The sequence below is a fragment of the Chaetodon auriga genome, chromosome 17 (genome assembly GCF_051107435.1).
Source record: "Chaetodon auriga isolate fChaAug3 chromosome 17, fChaAug3.hap1, whole genome shotgun sequence".
Lineage (NCBI taxonomy): Eukaryota > Metazoa > Chordata > Actinopteri > Chaetodontiformes > Chaetodontidae > Chaetodon > Chaetodon auriga.
The window spans coordinates 4,497,186-4,518,020 of record NC_135090.1 but is presented as its reverse complement, the minus strand read 5'-3'; the positions used below and the strand labels follow the sequence as shown (position 1 = coordinate 4,518,020).

Below are 20,835 nucleotides of genomic sequence, written 5' to 3'. Positions count from 1 at the left end.
ATAAGCTGAAACAAAAAGGCTCCACAATGCAAGTGGAAACGTTTCTGCGTCGGAGGCATTACCGCTTGTTGTAAAAATCTGCTTGTGAAACCTGTCATCCGGAAAACACGCACACACACACACACAAGCTAGCACACAAACAGCTGGGGTCTGCATTATCCAAAGCGGTGTCGAGGAGCGTTTGAGCCAGTGCATGTTAGGTGGTTAAATCCACCATGAATTATGAAAAGACTAATAGTGCAACATTACACTTTCATGCTCGCTACCAAAACAGTGCAGGAGCAGGCTTCCCGCTGGGCTTTTCTGACAGCACAGCCAGCAGAGAGCTTGTGATACCGGAGGTTACGGCAGTCGTGATCCCACATAGGCCACCCTCTAAACCAGATGGAACAGGGACAGATAATAAGCAGGGATGGAGGACGGCTGCATTATTTAAAGCGTGGGGTTACAACAAATAAAGGACTCGAGATTAATCTTTCTAGTGAAATTCATGGTGTTTAGATCCAGTGAGGCACATGTTTAATGATATTTTTCAAATAATAAAACATTTATTTATCCAGTAAAAGCCAACCAAGCTCTGCGATTTGCATCAGCAATATCATGGTTCACAGGCATTTGGTTGCTGTGTGGTCCAGTACAGTCACTTCTATTGTACCACTGCAGCTCTCCAGCAGCAGCATTGAACATTCTGATCATGGGCAGGATGATGTCATTCAAATAAACGTTTCAAAAATGATTCATATGAGCTGGTCTATGCAGAGCAGGTGCCATGGGGAAGAATTTACGAACATTTTTTGGTACAAGATCTATATCAATCATGACCTTATCTAATCATTCATGCCCGTATTGAGGCAGATTCTGACCCATGTGTCTTGACTATAAAGCACGGCAGGTCAAATCCTTGTTTTTGAAGGTGCTACATGTATATAAATAAACTGACTTGAAGTGACTTAAACCAAAGTTATTCATTTAGATCACTGAGTCTATAGTCTGACAGCTTTAACCACTTTATTCCAATGGAGCATCACAGCTGTATAAAAAGTGTTGAGGGCGCAGATGTAATGAATTCAGTAACCTAAATATATGCATATGAAATGGAATTAATAGTATTTGTAGTCACCACAAAACAAAAAACAGCTGCTTGCTGGTTGCTACCACAAGACTGTGAAGCTAACAGTCTGAGTTGAACCTGAAGGGTGAGCTTTGATTGGTTATGCCATGTGTTAAAATGACAAAAATACAGTTTAACTTTACGCTCTGTTAAGTTGGCACATAAATTATTCATTTTTAGAGCTTTCTCAAAAAGAGAATGTGTGTGCTGGTTCGTGGTTAAAAGAAGGATATCACACTGCTTTAGCAATAGCTTCTGAAAGAACAACAATCTGGCTGACACAGATTCTTCACAGACTCATTCCAACTCCAAAAAAGTTGTGACACTGTAAAATGTAAATAGAACAGAATGTGATAATTTGCTAATTCTTTTAGAGTAGATTAAATTTTAAACAGTAGAAAGACAACACATTTCATGATTGACCTCACTGATTTTTTTTTTTTTGTAAATATCTGCTTATTCTGATTTTGATGCAGCAACATGTTTCAAAGAAGTTAAGACAAGAGCAACTAAAGACTGGGGCACCAACATCACCGACTTTTCTGGGCCCAAACTCATCTGACATGGGAAAATAAAAAGTGTACAATGGTCTGACGAGTCCACATTTCACATTGTTTTTGGAAATCATGGTCCATCCAGATTGTTAGCAGCGTTCAGCTGAAGATCCAGCTCTTTGATGGTACGGGGGTGTGTTAGAGCCCATGGCATAACCTGCATATCTGTGAAGGCACCATTAATGCTGAAAGGTCCATACAGGCTTTGCTGCCATCCAGACATCTTTTCCTGCTTATTTCAGCAAGACAATGCCAAACCACATTCTGCATATTACAGCAACTAGCAGACTGGCCTGTCTGCAGTCCAGACCTGTCTCCTATTGTGATTGTGTGGTGCATTAAGAAGTGCAAAGTATGACAACACATATCTCAGACTGTTGAGCAACTGAAGTCTTATTTCAGAAAGAATGGGAAAGACTTTAGCTTTCAAAACCCAAATGAGTGTCAGTGGGTAACATGGCCTAGCCCCACCTTTGGAACATGTTGCAGGCATCAAATTCAGAATGAGTGTTTATTTACTAAAAAGATGAGAATTTGAAATATGTTGTCTTTGTACTGTATTCTATTGAATAAACTGTAGGCCAAAAATAATTAGCAAATCATTGCATTCTGTTTTATTTATGTTTCACACAGTGTCTGAAACTTTTTTGGTATTAGAGTTGAAAGTATAGGTCGTTTTAGGCATTTGAACAACACAAAAAAGGCTTGGAATGGCAGCCTCTGAGGTTTCAGGCTTGGCACTCTTCCTCAGGCAGCATCAAGAGGTCTATACTGATGTATCTCCAAAAATGAAAAAAGGAGAAAGTGATACCTGGTGACCTGTTTGGGAAGCCTACTTTTCACTATATCTGTATGGACTCCTGGAAAAAAGCAAATCATTCACAAACTCTACTAACTCCCAGTACTTTTCTTATGGGAAAACATCACAATAGCATGTGATGTTGCATTTGAGTAAACACAATTAGTGAAACAGCTCACAGATATCCATTTGTAGATGAGAGTGTTTCACATTCCCTCCAGACACATTTTCCAGACCGATCCCAAGATCCATACCGGCAACCTCTTCGCTCACAAACACTGCTGCTCTAATTTCTCAGCTGCTGCGTCGCCTTTGAATGATAAACACAGACTCGGTTTGCGGTGATGTTGGCTGAACAAAGCTGTTTTCACTCAAACCGCTGAAATGGAACATTTGTAGTTCACTATAATTCAGGTCTGTTGTGATTTCATGAAACGATGGCAACGCATGTCTGAAAGCTGTTTGGCTGTGAGAAAATAATGGTTTGTATAATTTAAAAGTGTATGCGTAATTTAATCAAAAGCTCTTCAAACAAGGGGTATTACAAGTCATTATTTAGTGTTCCTTGCTATCATCTGCAAAGGCTTTGAGTAAAAACACACTTTTTGTTTGGAAAAAGAACATTTTTTTCTTGAAAGTGGCATCATCACAGTGACTGAATTATGCTTTATTAGCATACATTATCAGTATACTTGAACATTCTGCCGTTGTTGCCATTCAGGGCCAAACTTTGACTTAACCCAGTCACATACTCTCTCTCTCTCTCTCTCTCTCAGTCAGCACGAGGCCTCACCAGAGATGTTGGTGGTGATCTCAGTCAGCGCTGTCTGGCCGAAGCCTTTGGCGGTTCGGGCCCGAACCGACACCAGGTAGGTGGTTCCAGGATGCAGTCCAGAGAACATGTGGTACGTCTCGTTCCTCAACTTGGACACTGTACGGCGAGGACCCGGCACATTAATGCCAGGGTCTGATGACTCAATACTCTGGTAGCTGATCTGGAAACAGGGAAAAGATGGATTAAAACACATTTATAGGCATGCCAGCAGCTCTTTGAGGCTTTGTATAGACATGGTGATGCTTTGTGCTTCATGCTAATGACAGCATGCTAATATGTTTACAACAACAATGCTAACATGTTAATGTTAAGCAGGTATAATATTTATCATTTTGACGATCTTCATTTAGCATGTTTTCATGCTAACATTTGCTAATTAGCAGTAAACACAAAGCAGAGCTGAGGCTGATGGGAATGTATTGGACGTATTTAAATGATGAGCTGGTGCTATAAAATTTAGAGATCAACAAAGTTAGCACAGTTCATCCTGAGGGGAAAATGGGCATCTATCAAAATGTGGGTATCTGTATTAAATCTGACAGCAAGTGATCCACGAGCTGTTGAGATATTTCATTCTAGTTAAAAGTGGTGGACCGACCAACAGGCCGACATCCCCATAGCTCTAGTAAAAATGAACTGTGGCCCATTACGAGCTCTTGAATTCATGGAAATGATCAAACTTTCAGAAATGCCTAAATTAGGTCTTTGGCTGCCAACTTGTTCAACTTGTTCTTGCACATGTTCAAATGAAGCCATACTAAGTAATTCCCAATTTATACGACTGTTAGATCAGAAGAAATCTTACTGCATTAGCCCGTGGACTATTTGTAATATGACTCACAGCCTTATTTATCACACTACCTGAAAGACTGCATTTAGATTGCATTTAAGTTAAAGGCTCTCTCAAGAAATGTCCCTTAATTAATCTTTGGACAAGTGCAAAACGATGTCTCACAGCACAGATCTAATACATCTTCTGCTGCAGTTACCTGCTGATAATCACACTCAGGTAGATTCTGTCACATCCTCGTTTTACAGCACTGTTGGCCTGATTGTATACTGGCGCTGCCAGGAATTGGTCAATTGTTTTGCCACGATACCAGGTATTCCTTGGACAACAACGTCCTTGCATCAAAAAAAAAAAAAAAAAAAAGGTTGCTGATAAGAATTTCAAATGCAAGGTTTTATGCATTTTCCATAATAGAAATGGTGTGGAGCTTACAGTAATGCAATGAGTGTTGGCCATGACAGACAGCGGAAAAGTTGGGACGATGTCTTTTGAATGTATTCTTGCTACAAAAATAAGAAACTTTTTTTTTTTTTATAAATGACGTACAGTTTGTCAAGGTTGTGTGAAGATTAACCAGGTGGTGTCCCATATATAGAAACAACCCCCTTGGTACTAAAACACATACTGGCCAATATCACATCCACAAGAATAAAGCTCCAAAGCCCATACTGAAAAGGTCTACGGGTTGATATGGGACCATCAATAATTAATTAGAAACATTTAAAGTTGCCCCCTTGTGGAGGCATCTCTTAGGCAAATAAGTAATTAGAGTGGTTGTCCCCCATGTAATTACAGCCTGAAGTCTGTGCCTCAGCTTAATTACCATATGAACATGTACAGTAAATCCCATGAACTGTGAAAAGTGGGTCCTCCCCACTCTAGTGGCTCAGGCTCATGTGTGCTACCAGCGTTTGGGCAAGAAATGGAAAAAAACAAGCCTGGGGGAAATCAAAGAGGGGGAGCAGTGCAGTCTTTAAAGTGAGCAGAGGAGACTTTTCCTTGATTTGAGTCATTATACTGAGGGAGGATGAATAAAATAGATACTGGCAAGGGGAAAATAACATCCTACACCTGGAGAGGATTAGCGTGTATGAGAAGGCAGCCGAATGGTTGCGGATCGTGGATTCTGTTGCATGACTAACAAAGTCCCCTACCTCGTACTGTGTGATGAGACCGTTGGGCTCCACGGGCTCCTCCCACTTAAGGAAGATCATGTCATCGAGCGGGGTGAAGGTCAGGGACTCTGGAGCGATGCCGCCAGGAACTATAGCAGGGGAGAAAAACAACCTTCTCTGAAACAAACACTCTGCTCAGGTCTCAAGTTAATGGACTCTTGCACAGGCACCAGGGGGTAAAAACACCTTTGACAGAGTGAAAAGGCACAGGGCCAGGGAGGGATGGAGCAGGACGAAAAAGAGGGATCAGAGAGACAGAGCAGAAGGGAGGTGATGAAAGGAAACTGTGGACTGGCTTGCTCTCAGCCCCCAGGATGAATTGAGATTCTGGCTTCTACTGTCTGATAACAGAGCACCGTGTCTTGGAGGATGACAGTCGATTTTTCTTCTTTAGCACCTTACTGACAGCAAAACAGCAAAGTAATCCAACCTGTGAACTGCCTGAGTACTGCTCTGCGTTTTTTTGGCTTAATGAGATGCATCTGCTTAAAGGAGAACACCTACTCTTTTTGTGCCTGAAGTGCTGGACAGTTTCCTAAGTTCTGAGAATACATAATCATTCGCAGTGCATTGTTGGCTGTGGTGCTTTGTGGTAATAGCCTTGGAGCGTTAACATGTAACAAAATAGAAAGTAAGAGAGCTCTAAAGTTTAGAGAGTTAACTAAGTCTGATAGTTTTGTGCATGGAAGTGAAACAATGTTCTTCAAACAGGCTTTGAAAGAGCAGTGACTGTGTGCCCCGTTACTAAGGAAAGCAACTGAAGTTCAGATGGATCATGAGAGACTGTGGATTAAACAACGGTTGCTCACCTGAAAGGATTCCAAAATAAACCTGGCTACATCTACGTGAGAGTGAATCATATTTCCATTTTAAAATGGAGGAAGATGGAGGAAAATACAGTAAATGAAAGCTCAAGCTGTCTGCCTCCCCAAGCAGTCAAGATGCAGTTACGTGCATGTTTGTCAGACTCATGTCATATATGGAGTGAAGACTTTGAAGGAATTTAATAGAAGGTATTATGTCCTTTTTTTGGTGAAACAGAAGTTATCACTATATTGATGTGTATGGTTCCAGTGAATAACTTCCAGTGAGGAACATGCTGTCTTCACTTAGAGACGATGGTTTCCCAGAGGAGTTGAATAATGGCCTGTTGTACTGTTTTGCACTGTTTTTGGACATTATGATGTCACAGTGAAGTTGACCTTTGACATTTTGGATATAAAATATCACCACCTCATCACTTTATCCTATGAGACATTTGTGTGAAATCTTGTCATAATTAACACATGAATTCTTGAGTTACAATCCAAAAACGTGTTATGTGTGGTCACAGTGACCTTTGATCACCAAATTACAATCAGTTCATCCATGAACATTTGTGCCAAATTTGAAGAAACTGCCTCAAGGCGCTCCTAAAACATGACATCGTGAGACTGGGACGGATATACAGACAGACGGACAGATGACCCAAAGACATAACGCCTCCGGCCACGGCTGGCGTTTATGTGGAGGCAAAACAAAAGCACCAGTCAAACAATCATCCCTGATTGCCTACATCCACATTATCTGATCCACTTTTCCTGGAGGTAAAACTGAAAGAGAGCTCCTCTGAGAGGGCAAAATGATTGTTCTGCAGTAGTACTATTGTACCACAGAAAGTCTGGTAGGCATGACCGCGTTAAAACAGAAGTCTGCAAATGTATGCTTTGCTATAACATGGTCGGACACATCGATGCACAGTGAAAAAGTATAAAAATTGATGCAGAAGAACCACTGATACTGTGTAATTCATTCCATGCGTTAGTCTAGCTTGTCAAAATCTAGTGCCTACATTACCCACAGTGCAACTCAACTGCAGGCAGTTCAGTCAAAGGCTTAAGGTATATTACGCTGGCAGTGGCTAATGAAGCCTCAAGCAGCGGGCTGCAGAGGCCTGGTCTAACTCCGCACATGTAGACATTCATCAGTCTTCATTCAGACTGCAGTAGTATTCCCCAACACATGTAAGTATTCTTTGATGTGTAAAATCAAGCAAAAGAACTGAGATCATTGAAAAGATAGTTTCAAATCAAACAAAAAAGCTTTGACATTCCCAGTAATGAACTTGCCATGTCATTATTACCAATGAATATAATATCCCAAACTGACGAAAGACAGAAACAGAATTATCCTCACGATGATGAAGCTAGACAGCTTTTTGTGCTTGGTGTTTGTGCGTCTTTAGTTTTATTTCTGTTTTTGTGTTTCATTACTGGGTGCTGATACTAAAGTTGCTTCTATACTTTTTCAAACTCTCCTGAGGACCAGTTACAAATTAGCTTCACGCTGCTGTACATGCATAAAAAACTGTGTACCACGGCCAGTGATTGACCATCGCTGTGCGGTGTGGTGTAATGCTCCCAGTGCTTAAAAAAATGCTGTCTGTGACTTTTTATTTCTAAAAAGATCTCTATGTTTGTATGAGTGTTAGCCTCAGAATCTGAAGCTGAGGCAGGCAAAGCAAACAAAAAGAAAATCCTGCTGTATTCATGAATTCCTCACAGGCGAATCTGCTTCCTCCAAGCAGCATCGACACAGCATAAGCAAAGTGCTACGCCAGTGTTTGATTGTTGAGCCCAACAGGAAGCAGGCAGGAGGAACTGTCACCGGCTGCGGCTCAATTACTGTAGTTGTGAGGGTGATGGCAGCTCTCCTTGTGACAGGGGGATTGGGGACTGTCAGACTGGCATTCAGTGGCTCAAAAGCAAAACTTTCCATTGGTGCTGACATTCAAAATATCAAGTGAAGTGGTGGAAAAAAAATCCCCCCCAATCATGACTTGTTTTTTGACACATTTGAACTTGTCACTTCCTAACCAGTTAAATCTGCTGAATAAGTTTACAACAACACGCTACATTCTGTACATTACTTTGTTTATGCTAATTCATTTCCTCCTGCCCATAAGACAGCAATGTGTAGGTGCAGATAATCAAGAGGGCTGCCTGTTTTTCTACATCTCTTCCACTGCTCGGTATTTTCAAGTGTTGCTGTAACAATATCACAAAGTAAAACACATTTTGAAGGTGCAATGGAAAGAAAAAAAAAAGGCTGCGGTTTCATATCATAGCCGTCATTCCTTCTCACTCGCTCCATTGGGTCAAGAATATCCATAAGTGCCATTCAATTACACTGAAAAGCCTTGCTTATTCAACATAACAATAAGTGTTTGACCTTCTGTACTTCCACTCTCTGAGAATTTGCATTAGAATGTGCCTAATCTGCTGATGTACACAGGAAAATATTAATACAAAGATAAGCAAAATCATTTTACCATTTTGCTACCGGCCACGGCCCGAGCTGATTAATGTTCCACTGGTCTCTATTTAAAAGGCTGATCTTCCATTTAGTTACGCTGATCCAGCTTATTTTGTGAGTCAATATTTGTGTTTTATCGCTGGTACTGGATGACTAAAGGCATGGATTTGTGTAAGCGGTGCACAGTAATTATCTGAGCATGAAGACGCATGCACAGAAAACTAGAAATTCAAGAAGATCTGAAGCCGGAGCTGAGTAGCTACGACAATAAACAGTCTGAGAGCATACATAAAAAAAACAGCCCTGTTTTCCATAGTGATGTTGCAGTTGTGGGGAACAACTGCATGCCATATTTCAGCAAACCCCTGCATCTGATGTCCTGTCTGCTGTTGAGTGGGTAAAATAAGAGCTCACTCACTGTCTTCCTCAGTCTGGAAGGTGACCTCTCTGCTCTCCTTCTTGCCTTCGGGGTTGGCCAGCGCCAGTCGGACGTGGACGGAGCGGAAGGGTGGCAAGTCTCTCAGGGTGAAGTGAGACATGTTCCGCTCCACGGACAGGCACTCTCTGACGGTGGCGTTGTTCCCTCCGCTGCCCCCTGTTGGCATGGAGTAGCGGTAGCAGAGGGACAAGGTGTAGGTGTGACAGCGGGTGAGGTTGTAGCCCAGCGGCTCCCACTGAAGGGCCAGCTGCCGGGGCTGGATCTCTGAAGCTGTCAGACCTCGCAAGGCACGCATGGGCTCTGAGGGACAGGAAGCAGAAATGATATCAATAAAGTGCAAACAGTGAGCTCATTTTTCTCAAAGGGAATCCAAGAGAAAACTGTCATTGCTCACTGACAGTATTTTGTTTCTCAGTGTCAATACTCAAACCGGATACATTTGGGTAAATTCGGTAAATCTATCATGTTGCAGGGAAAGACTTTTTCAGATTGACAAATTTCAGATAAACAATACCTAAAAACATCTTTGGAAAAAAAACTCTGGCTGTGCAGCTGCTAAATGCTCCACTGTGTTCACCAGCTAGTCGCTAGTTTTATCTGCTGTTTGCTGCTGGGCAGTTCGTGTACAGTGGAGGTTTTTCCAGAGCTTTTCACTTCACTGCCTACTGCTGCTGAAAAGGAGCAGTGAGACTGAACCAAAACAGGAAGGTCACAGATTATAAAGACAGAACTAAAAGACGAAAATCATGAAGGAAAACCGCAGAGTTGATAATAATTCTCTTTGATTTCATCTCTACAAGTGAACTGTATTAGAGGTTATCAACAGCTACATTGTGGTACAATTTCACAGTCAGAAACTGAGCGACAGAATTCTTGACCCATGAGGTAAGTGATGAATTTACACTTCAACCCTTTCCTAGAGTCATGAGCTTTGACCGAAAGAATTGGTCAACAAGCGGCCATGACTAGCATCGTTTTCAGGGTACCTCACCATCACCATCACCGAGGGGCAGGGTGAGCATGAGGTTTTCCAGACATTCAGAAGGAATGTGCAGTCGAATCACTGCACCTATTTGAGGTTGTTCAGACGTCTTATGAGGATGCCTCTTGAGGTGTTGGAGGTATTCTGAGCACGTCTAATTAGGAGGAGACCTAAGGGCCACACGTGCCATCAAGCCTGAGAATCTAGATCTGAACCTGGAAGTCTCCCTAAACGATGGAAGCAGGCAGACAGGTGTCTGGCTACTGGATGTTGTTTCAAAACAAAATGGATGGATGTGTGGATGGAAAACCATGATCGGTTTATTTCTAGTTCACAGGGATGAGATGCTGTTCTCTGTTGTAGCACAATTTTGAGATTTATGCTTAAAAGACAACTGTGTTTTCACCTAAAAATCTTTCCCGGTACAGCTTAAAAGAGGAATACTGATGGGAAAAAGGAGACAGCAACAGTTGCAGCTGACTTTACAAGCTTACACTATGAGGTTATAGAGGGGTGAATCAATGAAAAACATAAAACTGCCTGAAGAAGCAGCACACAACACAACATTCTACATTCCCATCTCTACTAACATGAACAAGTTCGGTAAGAGACCAGTGCACAGCCTTGGCAGAGAATCAATTGTGAACGGCTGAAGCCTAATTAATGCTGTCATGTGTGAAAGCTGTGATTGCAGATCTCCATGTCCCTGTCACGCAAAACGTCCAGTTCAAGCGCACAGGGGGTTATTTCTGTCCTGTAGGCTGGCCTGAAACTTCAAGTGTACTGCTGAGACATCAGATAAACCAAGTGGAGGGCAATGCCTTCAGCATGGCACAGGCTGGCAGTGCAGAGCTGCAGACTGCTGGTGGGCTGGACTGGGGAGGCAACAGCTCCAGCCCCGCTGCTTCACTAAACATAGATCAAAAGCTGCAGTGTAAATGAACGAAGCACTGTCAGGAAGGAGACATCAGTTCTGAGGGTACAGAGACGAGACAGAGAAGGCAATGTCCTGAGAGTCCTTGCTGATTTGAAAGATATTTGCTCTTTCCCAAAAGGGCGAAACAGGCAGAGTTGGTCTGATTTGTGTCTTCACAGCTGATACTGATACAAGCGAAAACCTTCCCATGGAAGAGTCTCAATCAATCATACAGTAAAACTTTTTAACAATATCAGCTCTGTAAAGCAGTCTAATCCTGCTAAAACCAGGCCTGCCACCAGAGGCCCACTGGATGAATGTGCAGTTTCTGCTCAAGACACAATTACTCATCATTACTGCAGCGCCGCAGCAGGCTCGGCCCTGTCCTCGCCACCCGCCAGACCTCCACCAGTCCTGCCCCGAACTGACATTCAGCTTGATTAGCCTAATCAGAGGGATTCGCCAGAGGCAGAGGGGGTGAAGGAGGGATGTGGGGGAGGCTGCACAAGAGAGGAATAGGGGAAGTGAAAAAAAAATGAATGAGGAAGAGTCCCGATGGGTCTGCACATTTCATCTCATCCCCTCATCCACATTAACAGCTGCCTCAATGAGCTGCCACTGAGGCCTGTCCCTCATGCCAGGAGCTATGTAGGAATTACGATGGGCCATCAGTGCACACCCTGATACTTACCATTGAAGCCCATGGGCTTTGGACTGGTGACATGACTATTCTGAATGAGTTTCTGCAGGTATAAATATCTTGAAATTTAACCTCTCATATTTAAATCATGTTGATGTGCCCTGGCCTCATGACAGTTTAAGCTGATACAGAGGATATTCTCCTGTAAAGCTTTTCGACATTCTTGTTACAAGTTACAGTCGAACACGTCTTGAACTTATGATAATTTAGCTGAAAAGAAAAGAAAAAAACTGACAGCTGCCAAGTGTGTGACCTTAGTAAATCCAGCAGAATAGATAATAAACCCCTGTTAACTTGTCTCCCATGATCACATGCACGTTCCCGTATAGGCATTGAGGAGAGACAAGCACTGATTAGAGAGAACATCAGAAACTGTCTACTTTATGACCTCCACACATCCGACCAATCTTTGTCAGATGTGGTCGTCCTCTGTATGGTGTTGGAAGGGGGTTAGGCACTGTTAGACAACCTAACAAGCACTTCATTATAAGAATATTGAGGCATTGAGACCAACTTTCAACAGGATTGTTTCATTTTCCTTCAAACAAAAAAATCTGTCCATCTGAATAACTTGAAATGTGCTGTTATGCACATACAGTAGTTGCTGCAATCAAGAGACAGGAAGCATGAATGCTACGGTACATGAATGGTGCATCTGCACTCGTGCCCAGGTCATTTATTTGTAGCCACACAAAAAGCATGAACACCGGGGGGAAAGCAAACGGGCACATCATTCGTTTAGCATCTGAACTGGGCCTCTGTGCGGCTGGTCACCCTCCACAATGGCCCCATGGGATTGCAATCCTCTGCACCAGTCAGTATGAAATGTCACACTCAACGACTGTCCAAAAAGAGGAGTCACTGTGCTAAAAGACATGGCTCTCTGTGACACATTAGGAAGACAAATTCATCCAGAGTTTTGTGTCACAGGGCCTCTGCTGTCTGCTGCTTTCTCCCCGGGGATAAAGCTTCAGATGAGCAATGGGAGTTGACAGGAGGTGGGCGAGTGGAAGACACTGACGAGCGCGGATCAAAGAGCATGGCAGGTGACAGGGACGTCACGCTGTCTACTTGACAGAGTGGCGGGGTGCCTTTTTCACCCGGATGAGCAGCATTGCGGCTAAAACACAGATGAGAGGTAGCGAGAAGACCCTGTCCTCCGCTCTTATGACATGAGCTCCTTAATACCACACAACTAAACTTTCCTTGAACTAAACTTTCCTCTGCAGCTGGGTTCAGACCAGTCATTAACCCAAGGTGTGGTGCTTCAACTATGAATCTTCACACATTGTCTGTTGTTTTTCACACAACTCCCACGATCCTTGTCTTGCATGTAAATGACTGCAAGAATACCTCGATTCCTCATTTAAATATATGTTTTTATTAGAGGTAAGCCCAGGATACATAAGAAGCATCTGACACCTTCCATGCCGCAATGACAACAAACACACATTTTGTTCTCAGTGGCTGCAGGCAAACTACAAGTTGTTAAGTGATGCATCAAAACAGTTTGATGCAGCTCCCAGCTGCAGCTCAGAACTCAGGTGAATCTCAGAGCATAAGAGCAGGAACAGACTTTGATAACAGTCTGTTTCTTGTTTTGTGCCAATTCCAGAAGTATTCAGTTTGCAGTGTGCATGAGCGATGTCATAGCATGCATGACAAAAATCTGAAATCTGTAACCTCCAGTGTCCGGTCGTTTCAAAATGAGCATTTAGCGCACTAGGTAGCAACTGTCATTGGTCTTGTCTAACATTTCTTGTCAACACATTTGACTCAGTTAAGTATCCTACTGTGAGAGATGTCCAGAAAAACAACAGACACCAAGTGGCCACTTTGGAAATGTTTAACCAAACCCAAGAAACACAAAAGACTTCTCTCTGAAAAGTGGCTCCAAGATGTGCCGTGGCTTGAAGCAATGAAATGTGGTGCAAGATACTTTTTATACAGGCTGACAGACTGTCATTCATTATTTGATAAGCACCAAAACAATAAAGACCACACAAATGTGGCACAAGCTGTCACACAAACATGCTAATCAAACTGAAAAGTGCAATCACGAACTAAATGGTGAAACAAGCTGGATGAAGAACAGCAGCTGTGTAATGTTTTTCTCCTAACATTTCATCAGGCCAAAAGTGCATGTGGTATCTCTTCCTATGCAGATTTGCTTTACTGAAGAGACTAAGAGTGGATGTCAGAGGTGCATATCACTCATTAATATGTATTACACAGACAATCAGTGGCGAGGTAAGAGCAAGTTGCAGTGTGCTGTATTTTGGGGGCTGGTCTTCTATGGGTCAAAGGACATCACAAAAACTGAGCAGCCGAGGACAGCGTGAGGCTGGTGTGCATTTTAATATAATTAGTCCTGAGTCCATTAATTGATCAGTCAGTCGACTATTAATGAACTAGCACCTTCTGGTTGTGATTAATTGGCTTTTGGCACTGTCACTATCTCTTCACTGCAATCCATGTAGCAAGTGTGGAGATATTTCAGTGTGGAGCAAAGCGGTGGGGTGACATACACTGCCATCCTCAGAGCCATGCAGCCAGATAAGAACCTATTCAAAGGGCAAAATGAGCAAGGCTTATATTTCTAAATTTTGTCTCTGCTATTGTTTGGAATAAGCATGATTCAAGTTTCGGCTCAACAGTTGCCAATAAGCTTTGCATGTATGCAACCGTGTACGTGCAGATTCCAAACAAGGTTACATAAAAAAGACTAAATCCTGCTGAATAAACTAGTGTATGAATGATGTCAGTCTGCTTGGTTGTGACTGAATTATGACTCAGAGAATAAGAAGAGTTTTGATGCATACTGTGTTGATCATGTTTAAAGGGTGAAGCCACTCATGAAGCAAAAAATGTATTTCTAGCTTCTAGATTTGCTGCTTTTCAATGTTATTGTAAACTTGCAATGAACATTCTCTACTTTCTGACATTTATAGACTAATTAATTAATTGATTTACAGAAAAAAATCAGCAGATCGAGCAGTTGTGAAAGTACTTATTAGCTTCAGAGGCAGTCTAGAGGCCAAAATGCTGTCAGTGATCGAGGTAAATCTTAGTGTTTATCTTAGTATAGATAGAAATAGCAACTCCTGATGTTAGTCTCCTCCTCTCTTGCCCTTTTCAATGCATTTTGATAAAAAGAAAACAAACTAAAACTTAAGCCCTACCCACTGAGGTATATCCCTCAGGATTACCTCCTGAGCCACAGCAGCTCTGTCTGTGTTTGTAACTAAAACTAATTTGCTCCATTTCCATGGATGCTATGCAGAATCCTGGAGGAGGACTCCATGCTTGATCTGACTCACCTGCACACTTTGTCCTGCTGATCAGAGGGGGTCCAGGTGCTCCGGTGCCCCCCTCCCCAGGCCGGGTGAGCAGCACACTGATGCGATACTCTGTGTCTGGCTCCAGATGCCAAACCTTATAGGTGAGTGAGCCCACACCGTGAGTCTCCGTCCACATGGACTGGCTGGCGCGGTACTGGATTTCCCGGCGAATGACTGGCCCGTCCCCCACGATGGAGTTGGTGTTGAGTTGGATGATTAGATAGGTGGGGCCTGCCCGCAGGAGCTGGGGGGGAGCAATCGGTGTTGGAGGCACTGCAATACAGAATGCCATGTCATCATACTGTAAATATAAATATACAATCCTATTAGAAGAAGTTTTTGATATTGTTTATGAGCAATACCACTGAAAAACAACAGGAAAATTATGAAAACGCATCCTCGCGAACACAGATGAAAAACAGTCAAACATGCTCAGCAGAAAAGAACCAAGTCATGCTCGCAGAGGAGAAATCAAGGATTTCTGTCAGTGATTTTTCTCTTTTCTGTTTTACAGATTCAATAACATTATTTCTGCTCTGCTAGAGCATCGAGTCATAAAAATATTTTAATCACATCAAGACTATGAGAGAGAGAGAGAGAGAGAGAGAGAGAGAGAGACTCTTGAATGTTGTAAATTCTTAATTTTCACTCTAATGATGCTGAATAAGGGCTTATTTGCATGAATAATTATATAACTAATTCTGTCCTCTGCGTAATAAAAAAATTCAGCCTTGATGGATAATATGACCCTTATCAACCTAGTGAACATCAAATGAATTCATCACATGATGTTGTGATGCGTGAGGTGAGGTGTTGTGGTTGTTGACTAATACAATGCACAGCGACTACACCTGCCTCCAGAGCGTTTTATGACCTGTGAATGCCTGATGGTGTACTTGAAGGAGTAATTTAGCATTTTTAAAACATTTTAACGTGTTTTCTGTTTGAGAGTGAGTGTTACTGTTAACTGAGCTGGAGTCAGGATACTGTTAGCCTAGCTTAGCATAATGGCTGGAAGCAGGGGAATCAGCTAGCTCTGTCCAAAGTTCATAAATCATTGCATCGTTGGTCTCTCTCTTTACCTTTTTAGTCATGCATGAAGTAAACAACTGAAATATGACATGTTAATTAGTCCTCTTTCCGTGCATCCAGTCTTAATGCTAAGCTAAGCTAACCACATCCTAACTCCTAATTAGTATCGATCATCTCCCCTCACTTTCAGAACAAGAGCACATAAGCAATTTCCTTAAATGTTGAATTATTTCTTTAACTGTACCTTGCCTGCCCGGCGCCTTACTGAGTAAAACCTTTTTTTCAGGCTTCATTAATTTGTCATTCTACGACACAGAGTTGCACGAAAACCCTGAGAATGAAATGCAAGATTTGACATGTTTAACTGCACCTATGACAGAGCTGCAAGGTTGAGAAATGCAAGTAATGTAATGAGTAACGGAACAAATGACAAAGTAAAGTAATGCAATGACTTTATGAGTGAATGATGAGTAACTGATTACATTTTCAATGGAACATGTTCCTAAATCTAAAGCTTACCTCTGACAATTAGTTCTCCAAAGTTGGAGACGGTGGCACCTCTGGGCGACAGGGTGATGCAGCGGTAGAGGTCCTGCTCCCCACGTTGCGCCTCCACCTGGAAAGTTGCCATCAGCCGTTTGTGGCTCAACCGAGACAGAAAGGGAGTGTCCAGCACCATGCCGTTTCTCCGCTGACAGCCAGACAAAGAGCACACAGAGCGAAATCAGCCGTGAGCACAACAACCCAACCACACGTTTACCCCAAGTCAACTCAAGTGATTAGACATGCTGTGAAGCAGACAGGAAGACAAAGGACGGTTGGAATTAGCTACACGGGATGGCAAGATAATAAATACGTGATAAATGTCACCAGTAACAACAGTGTTTTTGCTCGTGAGGCTGGTGACACAGGCCTCCCGGGTTGTTGTCTGCAGCACAGGGGCTGGAGCTGACATCTCCTCATCCCTCGCCATGCTAATGTGTCAGCGCTCCAGGCATAGTGGCAATTGGCTCAACCAGTGGAACAGGAAATCAGAGGCCAACGCTCGCAATGAGCTGTTCCAGGTGCGCGCTGCAATGTATGCTGCTCTCTCACGGAATAAACAGATTATCATGTATACTGTCCCCTGCTCATGCTTTTTACGAGTAAGTGGGTTTGACATCTGCATGTTTAAATTGGTTTAGGGGAAAAAATGCAGCGCTGTTAGAAAATATGAAATGAGATGTACAGCAGCTGGGCACGGCTGCCTGTAGCTACAGATTCTAACTCATTTTAACTTTCTCATAGGTGTCAATATAATCTGTCTCTTCTTTTCTAAAAGTGCCATAGACTTTTTTTTAATTTCTTTGCGACTTGTTTTGTTTTCAGCACTCAGTTTGAAGTGACTCTTCACAGTACAGCATGCACATTTTTGATTGCGAACATTAAACATCCACATCCACCTGCAGCCTTTCAAACACATGCTTCCATTTGCCAAGTCTACTGTCATTCCTGTCTGGCAGTGTGCCCCACATCATATGATAATTAAGAGTTGGTGCAATAACTAATTAAGGTTTGGACTCAGAACATGTTGATGTTAAAGATGTAAACAGCATCTGAGACAGGCATCTGCAATTTGGGCCAGAGGACAGCGGAAGAAATGTGATGCTAATTGATTAAGAAGCATTATGCTAACAATTTGTTTGGACTACCTAAATAGAAGAAAGAGTGGAGGAGAGCAGCTACAGACTGGCCCAGAGAGGACCTTTACAGCACCAGGGAGATCAAAGAGAAAGCAGCAATTAGCAGACTCAGTGTTGATGATCAAACCGGCTCTGAACAACAAATGGAGGAACAGAAGCCAGTAATGGTTTGTGATATGTCTCAATTTTCTGCTGTTACTACCTTTTTTTTTTTTAACTTAATGAGAAAAGTAAGGTGGAGCTGAAGCCAGTGTTGACTCAGACTGAGAAGTTCACTGCAGCATACTGTCAAATTACAAGAGACAAGCCTCGTATTGTTTGTTTGCATCTTCCTCTGTGTGTGCGCGTGTGCGCGTGCGTGCACATTTGTGTGTGTCGCTCCGTCAACAAAGTCGCAAACTCTGAAACTGATAAAAATGGCTCTTTCACATGCCAATGATCTTCAAAGGCTTCAATTCAGAGAAGAGAGAGGGGGGTGTGAAATAAAATCGGGCGGAAACACAAGGGATGGATCACCAAGTATACTGAGATCTCATTTGCAAAGTGCCTTCTCCCTGCTGCCGTCATTTCAAAAGCACTTAGATGTGCAGGCTTCAAGGCCAGAGGAAGAGTGGAGGCATTCAGGGATGGATTTTTGAAGACTAATATTAGCTCATATTCAAACTAAGAAAATTGAAACTATTTTCAGTTGGTGCATGAGAGAAATGACTTTAGGGGCTTTAGTAAACTAAATGCCATCACAATCAAAAAGCTATAAAAGCAGAGGCAAAAACTTAATAATCCTCCGAACCCTCAAATGACTCATTTCCATGCAACAACACAACTATTAAAAGACAAACTCAGAATCACAAACCTACTGCATTATTTAACATGATCAAATTACAATATTATTGCCTGTATTATGCTGATGGTTAAGATAATGGCTCCCATTATCTTTAATAACTACCACACAGTTCATCACAAGGTCAAAGGAGGTGACTCCCGCTCAATTTTGGATATTAACAGAGATTTAGCTTTGGTACATCCATTAAGTTCGGGGACAGCTTTTAAAGAAGAAAAGCGAATGCAGCAGGAACTGAGATACCATGGCTTGTAGTCCCTTATGTAGATCTAGCTCCACATCAGTGTATCTTACACCCACAATGCAACTAATACATCTTTTCTTTAAACCCTCTTTCAATGCCTACAGCTTTCAAACAAGCTTTCAAGCCCCAAGCTTGCAATGCAGGCTTTTAAAACTCCCTCAGAGCTTCTAGTCAGGTTTCCCTCCAAATGTAATGCAAATTTTAATTGAAGTTCCAGAAAATGCAAATGATGCACATTTCCATCCGTTACCGTTAAGCGCATATTAGGAGTTGGTTGGCTGAGATAAACAGCTGATGGTGCTAATTCACCAGCTGGGTGCCAGGTTGGCAATCATACACATCTCATCTTTATCGATATTCCAACCTCTCCACCTCAGCTAAGAGTAAAAACTATTTTGTGCTATGTTGCCGTTTCCATGTAGACTTCTTAATGCATAAAATGCATTAAAATACACAGGTATCCTCAGGTACCAGGAATATTTATTTGCTATTGAGTTTGGGAACTGGGAGATCCAGTTTCTGATTGTACCAGTGATCACATAGTATTTACATTTCTGTTAGTTCTTCAAAAGCTACTTCCTGTAAGGACATTTTGCAATTTTACACCTAACATGGACCCCCGGCCATAACATTACTTTAGGTATCTGTGAGACTTGGGGCAGTACTTCAACATCATGCCATTACGAGATCCTTTTGGAGGGTGAGACACTCTTGTGAAGTTTACACCTTCTGTGATTGTCTCTCAGAAAAGGAAACACCTGCAGCAGCACCCAACAGACTGAAATTTCACCAAGCTTCACTCAGTGATTCAATCAATCATGATACTATCACCTGTTACCAATGAACCAGTTTACCTGTGGAATGTTCCAAACAGGTGTTTTTGGAGCATTCCACAACTTTCCCAGTCTTTAGCTGCTCGTGTTCCAACATGTTTGAAACATGTTGCTGGTATTAATATTCAGAATAAGCAGAAATCAAGGTCAAACATTAAGTATTTTAGTATATTACATGTCTTTGCACTGTTTTCTATTGAGCATATGTAAAAATGGATTAGCAAATGATCACATCCTGTTTTATTTATGTCTTTCTCTTTATCCTTTGTGTTGCTTCTCCGTCCTACAATCTCCAGTCCCTGATGCTGAGATGCTGGTTTGCCTGTTCAAGCAGAGATAATAAAAAAAAACAACTTGCTCTCACCTCCAGGAGGAAGGGCTCACTCTCAGAAACTTTGCCCGTGGCGACACACTGGAACGAGGCATTCTGCCCGGCATTCACCTCCACGTCACCCAGCCGAGAGAAATGAGGCACCTTGTCTGTGGAAGGAGGGCACACAAGACACACACACACACACACACACACACACACACACACACACACACACACACACACACACACAGTTATGAAAGTGGCACATCTGGAGCCAAGCATCACTGTCTAACTATATTAAACACACACATGTGAATTGTAATTTATTCAGAGTCTGTACAGTAACTACACACCCAGGACTAGATACAACCTCATGAACATGAATGTATACACATAGCACAGTCACATATAAAAAACATGTGAGCATACAGTATATATATACACATACCCTGCAAAAATATCTTTATTCTTTATCAGTTATTAACATATCAACTACAGCTGCTTTGGAAGCAAGCTGAAGCATTCATCCCCACATACATTAAGGAAATATAGATCATAAGGGTGAATATGAGGCTAAATAACTTAAGACGGATGATTACACCCGCCCTTCCACAGACAAATACGCACATATGCCATTCAGTTTGATAGAGACACAGTTCCCTACGATCACAGAGAGATGCTTTCTTTCTGCAGCATCATCACATATTGTACTCTCCCTGCATCAGGAATCTTCTGAATCTGGAGTTTGAATTACTTTCAAAGCCCTGAAGAACACAAGAACACAAGTGAATCCTCATTCTGTTTATGCTAACTCTCATAAATTTCAATAAAATATGAAATAGCTACCACTGAGATGCAAAACAGGGCTAATTTCACCAAATGACTCCACTGCACACTACTGTTCGCTTGCATAGATAAAGATGTGCATAAGGAATTTGCATGCTGAAATGCATG

The 20,835-nt window shown here is 42.2% G+C and overlaps 1 protein-coding gene across 4 annotated transcripts in view; it reads right to left on the bottom strand.

Moving 5' to 3' along the window:
- The window catches only part of ptprua (protein tyrosine phosphatase receptor type Ua), a 178,718-nt gene that overhangs the window by 49,276 nt on the left and 108,607 nt on the right, over positions 1-20,835 (bottom strand). For all 4 annotated transcript variants that reach the window (XM_076754324.1, XM_076754325.1, XM_076754326.1 and 1 more), the window contains exons 5-10: positions 19,933-20,048; positions 16,488-16,659; positions 14,916-15,209; positions 8,977-9,297; positions 5,244-5,353; positions 3,258-3,459 (exon numbers count right to left, since the gene is read on the bottom strand). In XM_076754324.1, coding sequence (XP_076610439.1) covers positions 3,258-3,459; positions 5,244-5,353; positions 8,977-9,297; positions 14,916-15,209; positions 16,488-16,659; positions 19,933-20,048 — 1,215 coding nt within the window. The remainder of the gene's footprint in view (positions 1-3,257; positions 3,460-5,243; positions 5,354-8,976; positions 9,298-14,915; positions 15,210-16,487; positions 16,660-19,932; positions 20,049-20,835) is intronic.